Below are 7,498 nucleotides of genomic sequence, written 5' to 3' on the forward strand. Positions count from 1 at the left end.
TAACTCAGACTTGAATAGAAGTTATTAATAACATTCTGGACTATATAGCACATTTACGTAAAAATTAAATTACCTCGTTTCCATAACTAGCATTATTATATTAAAAGGGGGAGGGGGTATTGCAACTAATTCCAGTCGTAATTTATTGATATTTATTCCCATATTTAATTTACTTAGTAATAATAGTATTACTAATACTAGTAAAAGTTGAACATTTCAAGTTTCTTATTGCACAGAATTGATGTAAAAACACATAATTATCAAATGATTCATATACTTTTTATGTTAAAATATAATATATTCGTACATCTTGTTACACTAGCTAACGTATTCCAACGTGCTCTGAAATACACTCCAAAAAATAAACCTTTCACTTTCTCCCGCATGTAGCTATCAACACCGTTAGAGATTACGATCCTAAAATCGCCACCTATTATTTAGTAAAACCAAAAACATCTGTACTCTTAAGATTAAACATATCATAATGTTGAGTTCCGCTTAAAAGATATTATACATGGAAACGTAAAATTTAAAATCATAACATGCCTCACCAACTACAACTAATTGAGGTACTTTTATTCATATAGCAAAGAACCACTTCATTTAAAAAGGCTAATTCAAATTATCAAATAAAATGAATGTTAAAGATATAAATGGCAAAAAGTGGAGATATTTTTTTAAGTAAAACATTTTAAACTAATTTTGAAAAATGTAAAGTCTTACACAGTGAAAAACAACAACAAATATACTCAAATATATAGATTTTTATAGGCTATGATTTCTTGAGTTTAGAAAAAGAAATGGGGAAAAATCAGAATAAAAAAAAAATAGTTAAAAATATTGTTCTGTTTTTGTAAATAAGCACAAAGCTACACAAAGGACGATATGTGATCTGCCCACCAAGGGTATCGAAACCTGGATTATTGCGTTGTAAGTTCGCAGACATACCGCTGTGCCACTGGGGGGCGTTAAAAATATATCGAAGGATAATGGCTCACCTGATAACTCGGATAATACATTAAAGTTGAACGAATCATATCGAAATTGACACAAAAATCAACAAACCTCGTTAGAGTAAACACAGAAGAAATTATTGTTACGTATCTGGTCATTTGTTAATTTCCTGTATAAATTCTTCCCAAGGAACTTCAGCGATACAAGTCCATTCTTAAACAGAACTAGTTTATTCTTTCTCAATACAACTTTGCAATACACAGAATTTCCACAGTCACTTTACTTACGGTCACTCGATTATCTGTCTCTATCTCCATCTATCTGCAATTATTATCTCCACTTTATTTGCCGGGCTTATATACTAAAATAGAAGGCGCCTAGAAAAGACTAGAGTTGCCAGAAACAGTCATGATCCTTCTAGAAACTCTAGCGCGCAGGCTTCCAGAGTCACGTGACTTCCGCTGTCGTAACATTGTCAATAACTATACCAAGCTGAACAAACCAAAACACCAGCAATAGTTGTAACACAATGCTTCTTCTGCTAGAAACTTGGACATGTTTCAGCAACATGCCAAGTAACCCCAAGATGTGTCTGATGTGGTGGAGAACACCACAAAATGCACTAAGGAACACACAACCCCTAAATGCTGTAATTGTGGCGAAAGCCACAGAGAAAATTACAAAGGCTGTGAAAAATATAAACAAATAAAAAATTGTAATTTCAAATTAAAAAAAACAGCAATGAGAAAAGATACAAATACCAACACAACAAACAAAACAACCACTACTACCATCACCACAACACTCTAAAACAACATCAGTGCTTAGAACACCGAACCAACAACAAGAAGAAACACAATAACCAATACGAAATAGTAACGTTACGTATCCGCTTGTTTGTTTGTTTTCGGTAGAAATTCTTACCGAGGATCTTCAGCGATACAAATCCTTTCTTAATTAAACCAGTTTATTCTTCCTCGATACAAACTTTTAATACACAGTAGTTCCACAATCAGTACGTTTCTCGTCACTTTAAACTTAACAATTTTTATAATACACGCATAATACATCACAGCGATTCACAGTATCGATAACTTTCCTTTCGATGAGTGAAAAACACACACTTTACGGCTCACTAGCTCGAAACTAACAGAATCATAAATGACACGGAACACAAAGTAACTACTGCTCTCTCTTCATTTATATATATCCCCTGCTGGCTTTCGCTGCCAGGCTTATATACTAATGAAGAGGGCATCTCGAACACACTCGGACTTCCCCGATCATTCGAGAAACTCATCACCACGTCATGACTTCAGCTGTCGTAACAGTAACATTAATGAAACAACCACAAGTCCCAAAGATTAACGAAACAAAGAAAAATTCCAAAACGACTATAATAACGAACAGTAAAAAAACAAAAAACAACACACATATTCATGGAGATTATTAAAATATCTTCACTGATTTTATAACAGAATATTCAAAGCCATCACAAACAAAAGCTTGCATTGAAATTCTAATTACCGTAGCAAAACAACACATCACACCATAACTACCACAAATAATCACATCTATCACAAGATATTTCTTCGTATAAATTCACCATCTAGCATATCAAGATCCAAGGTGCACTTGCTTTCAAGAAACACAAGATTGGTTATTGAAGACATCACCCAACAAAATAAACCTGATATACTTGTTATAAGCGAAACTCTAATGTATACAAAAAATAGACCTGAAATCTGCGGTTATACAGCTATAAGAAAAGATAGATTACATAAACAGGATCTTAACAAAGGAATAGCCTTACTATACAAAATAAATCACGCTTGTCAGTGAGTGAAGTTAAAATGAATACTATAAATGAATGTATAGTTATAGACAAATACTTAAATAATAACATATATGTAACGATGTCAGGCATATATTGCTCATCCACTAATCTCATAGATATATAATTATTGAATAATATGTACTCTCGTAACACAATCTAAATTTTAATAAGTGATTGATTTAAATAATAAGCATCAAAACTTTGGATGCAGAGTAACGAATACAAATGGTAGACGTTTACAACATTGTTCTTCTAAATGATGCTACTTCAACCAATACATCCTATTCACACAACAGCAGCGATATACTAGATTTGTGTTTAAGCTCATGAAATATGATCCAAAATGTTTACATCTTAACGTAGTACAACATCTTGATAGTGATCATCTACCAATTTGGTATGATTTCAATCCCCTTCCAGCAAAATGGATCAAATCACCCAGAAAAATTTAACTATAAATAAAACAATCTGGGATGAATATGCATCACTCCTGGACAAAGTCTTGCCAAACATTATAACACATAGTGCCACGAACTCATCTGAAATAGACATATTGTTACGTCTCCGTTTGTTAATTAACTTCCCGTAACTTCGTTCCGACGAAACTTTAGCGACACAAGTATTTACTTAATAAAACTGGTTTATTCTTTCCGAATACAACTTTACGATACACTTATTTTCAACAGTCGCGCTATAACAAACTATAATAACGACGTTAACTTCAACAATACGTCTCTCTCTGACTGCAGTTCAATTACTCATTACCTACACACACATTCCTCCCCCGTCACGTTGTCACCCTCTTTTATATTCCACACTACCCTATATCTAGTAAATACTAGAGCATTCGCCAAGGTACAGGATAGTTCTAGAAAATAGGTGGCGCCACACCAGTCATGTGACTCGCTGACGCAACAATATATTATTAAACAATCATTGAGTGCCTTAACAAATAAATCCATTAAAAACAAGATACAAACAGAAGTTAAATTTTTAAAACAAGAAAAATTGGACCAATACTGTTCCCAACTAAATGGAAAAACAGAACCAAAACAATTATGGACACATATAAAACGATTCACAAACAGAGGAAACACAACACGCACATACCCACCCTAAGAAAACAATTACACAATAGCACACACAAATAAAGACAAGGCAGAAGCTTTTAGTTAAACAACACTTACAGAAAACGTTCCGAACACACCACGAACCAGATATAAATATTGTTGCGTCAGCGAGGTCACGTGACTAGTATCACGCCACCTCCTTCTCGAAATATCCTGTTCCTTCGTGAATTGTCGGGAGACTTCTAGATTGGGGGTAGTCTGGTATATATAAGACCGGCCACGAAGCGACCGGGAGGTAATGAGTAATTGAACTGCAGTCAGAGAGTGTATAATTGAACTGAGTATTGTTGAAGTCGAGCATGTGAGACGTTCGTTGAGAACTATAGCGTTTATTATAGAGCGACTGTTGAAATTAAGTGTATCGTAAAGTTGTATTCGGAAAGAATAAACCAGTTTTATTTAAGAAAGGACTTGTGTCGCTAAAGTTTCGTCGGAACGAATTTACGGAAAATTAACTAACGAACGGAGACGTAACAATATTCATTTCTACAACGAAGTCAATTTGTAACAAATAACATAGATATGCACAAACCACTATTTCCAGCAAGCATAAACAACAATAAACGATGATAAAGACAAAACACATACAGCACAACAGATGACAAAAGAAATAACACAAATAGAGGTTATACAAGCAATAAAAGCTACCAAGAACAAAGCTCCAGACGAAGATACAATACGTTGGCATAAAAGCTGTCCTTCTCAAACAAAGGTACTCAAGAGATTGTTTGAATACCTTACAGCACTTTTTAACCTGTCGCTTAACTCTGGATACATCCCAATTTCTTGGAAGCAAACAAGTGTCTTAATGTTCTAAAAAGAAGGAAAGCCAGCCAATAAACCGAACAGTTACTGTCTGACCAGCCTGACCAGCTGCATAGGAAAAATCTTAGAACGAATAATAAGTAATAGGCTCTTCACATATTTGAAGATAATATCTAAATTATTCGAAGTTAAAAATGAACATAGAAAAAATATGGCAAACGACAGATGATTTAGTTGGATTAAATGAACCCATCGTAGATAGTTTTAACAAAAAAATAATGTACTGTCGGATGCTTTCTTGATATCGAGAAAGTATTCGACAGTTTATGGAACAATGGTCTCAGGTTCTGCATTTCAGAAATGGAAATGCCGTACAATATTATTCGCTGGCTGTCAAACATTTTGGAAAACAGAAAATGTAGAGGGAACCTTCTCAGAGTCATTTACTCCCGAGACAGGTGTCCGTCAGGGAGGGGCGGTTAGCCCTATTCTATTCACTGTATATGTTACCAATATGCCTCTAAAGGATTTGAACCACGGATACTCTTCACAATTCTCAGATGATGTGGTAGTTTGGAAAAGCGCTCACACGCCGTCAATAGCAGTCACAAATCTACAACCTCAATTAAACAGAAGAGTCGAATACTGCAAAAAAATATCGTATTAGAATAAATGTCCCAAAAAATCAATTAGTAGTTTTTACAAAACTAACAAAACCCACCCGAACTGTATACGAACGGAGCACTTCTCCAGACTACAACATCAGCAAAATTCTTAGGATTAACGTACTATTCAAAATTAACGTGGATCAAACAGATAAGTAATACTGAAACCAAAGTTTGACAACGCACAAACTATGCTAGGAGTCTAACGGTCAAGAATAGTGGAGCAAGGGCTGTTAATATAATCAGAATTTACAAAACATACATACGTCCAGTGATGGAATATGCATGTCCCGCATGGATAAACGTGGCACCTAAAATATTTAAAATTAATCACAAACAGTACAGAATTCCTTACTTAGAACAGCATGCAAAGTACCAAGATCAGTATCATCAAAATTCATTCACAACTATGCAAACATATCAACACTTACCGATAGACTCCTACATAGCTCGATAGATCATTTCACAACAAAATTGGAGCAAACACGAATTACTATGTGAACTGGACCGTTACTGCATACACGATGAAGATAACCCTAAGCACCTCTCCCCAATTAATATATACATTATAAATACATTAAGGCCACCTAGACTTCTAATTCAACTTAAGTTTTAAGTTACTGAGACAGCATTAAAAAAGGCTATTTATGTGAAATACTCTCGAGGAAATGTAAAATTAACAAAAAATGTGAACAATACATCTTGAACTGTTTGCGAAGTGTAGAACTTTGCACTAAAGAATGATGAAATAATGTATTCAACGCATTAATAATGAAATTGTTACGACAGCGGAAGTCACGCGACGCTGGAGTTTCTCGAAGGATCATGAATTATCGAGCAACCCCGCGAATGTCCGAGTGTTTGCTAGACGCCCTCTTTTTTAGTATATAAGCCTGGCGAGAAAAACCAGCGGGATCAGAAGAGATATACACAGATTGAAGAGATAGATAATTGAGTCAAGCGAACCGTAAGTAAAGTGTGTGTGAATCACTGTGATTTATAGCGGGTGTTATAAAAGTTATTAAGTGTATTACAAAGTTTGTATCGAGAAAGAAAAATTAGTTTTAATCAAGAAGAGACTTGTATCGCTGAAGTTTCTCGGAAAGAATTTATACCGGAAATTAACAAACAAGCAGGTACGTAACAATATACTTACCTACATGGACATGGCCTTGATAGGGGTCAGAGTGCTCCAGCCACAGGTGGTGTCCAGAAACTACATCGTTACAGGCCTGAAACTGTAGCAGTCCGTGAAATTCTTCGTTACCACGCCCAGTAATAGAGCATGCCATTCCAGCATGGATTAATGTAGCATCATCCAATATAAATAAATTGAAAATTAAGCAATCACTAAAGCTTATAGAGTTCCCAGAACAACGAATTCTAATTTCATGCACAAGTATGCAAATATACAACTAATCCGTAACAGGTTCCTAGATTGTTTATTCAAGAGTTGTGATAAAACTTTATACAAGTGTGATTTATTAACTTCCATGGATCGTTATGTCATGCATAATGATGGTATTCCTAAGTATCTATCACAATTCATAAAAAAATCCACCTACACTAGACAATAGAATATCGCTTGGATTAAGTTATCTTAAGTGTATATACAAGTTTTTGTTTTATATGTTAAATACGTGTTCGATACTGTAATCAAGTGAAAGAGTGATGACCTGTTTATGGAACTGTTCGCGAGTGTATAACTACCAAATGAAGAGAATTAACAAATTAGCACTAAATGCTGTAGTATAATATTCGTGGACATGGCCCTGAAAAGAAGGAAGAAGGATTAGTATACATTTTTGTATGCTAATCTCATAATATTAATATGACATTTGACAGTTAACATCCAAAACCGTTAATGAGACAGGAAGAGGTCTGGAATAGAACCTGACCCTTCCCAGTCGTGCACAACGACACGACCAAATACCAATCATGATATTCGCTTGTAAAAAACGAGAGGAACGATATAAGATCACCAGATATGGGAAATTAGATTCGTTGAATAATTTGTGAGTGTTACAATTGGTTGATTTTAACACTGAGTTAACAACTTAGCAAGTTTATTAATTGGTTTACTATGAATTAAGTCTTGCGAAAATTAATTTTGTGTTTCAACGAAGAGCAGTGAGAAATATTGTACA

At 34.6% G+C, this 7,498-nt stretch overlaps 1 protein-coding gene across 1 annotated transcript in view; it reads right to left on the reverse strand.

Annotated features, from left to right (window-relative positions):
• Window positions 1-243, reverse strand: part of LOC106477334 (coiled-coil-helix-coiled-coil-helix domain-containing protein 5-like) — a 6,204-nt gene extending 5,961 nt beyond the window's left edge. Inside the window, exon 1 of the mRNA XM_022381456.1 lies at window positions 74-243. Coding sequence (XP_022237164.1) covers window positions 74-162 — 89 coding nt within the window. The 5' untranslated portion in view covers window positions 163-243. The remainder of the gene's footprint in view (window positions 1-73) is intronic.
• Between the last annotated feature and the right edge of the window lie 7,255 nt (window positions 244-7,498).

This window comes from Limulus polyphemus, unplaced genomic scaffold (assembly GCF_000517525.1).
Source record: "Limulus polyphemus unplaced genomic scaffold, Limulus_polyphemus-2.1.2 Scaffold164, whole genome shotgun sequence".
NCBI classification, from domain to species: Eukaryota; Metazoa; Arthropoda; class Merostomata; order Xiphosura; family Limulidae; genus Limulus; species Limulus polyphemus.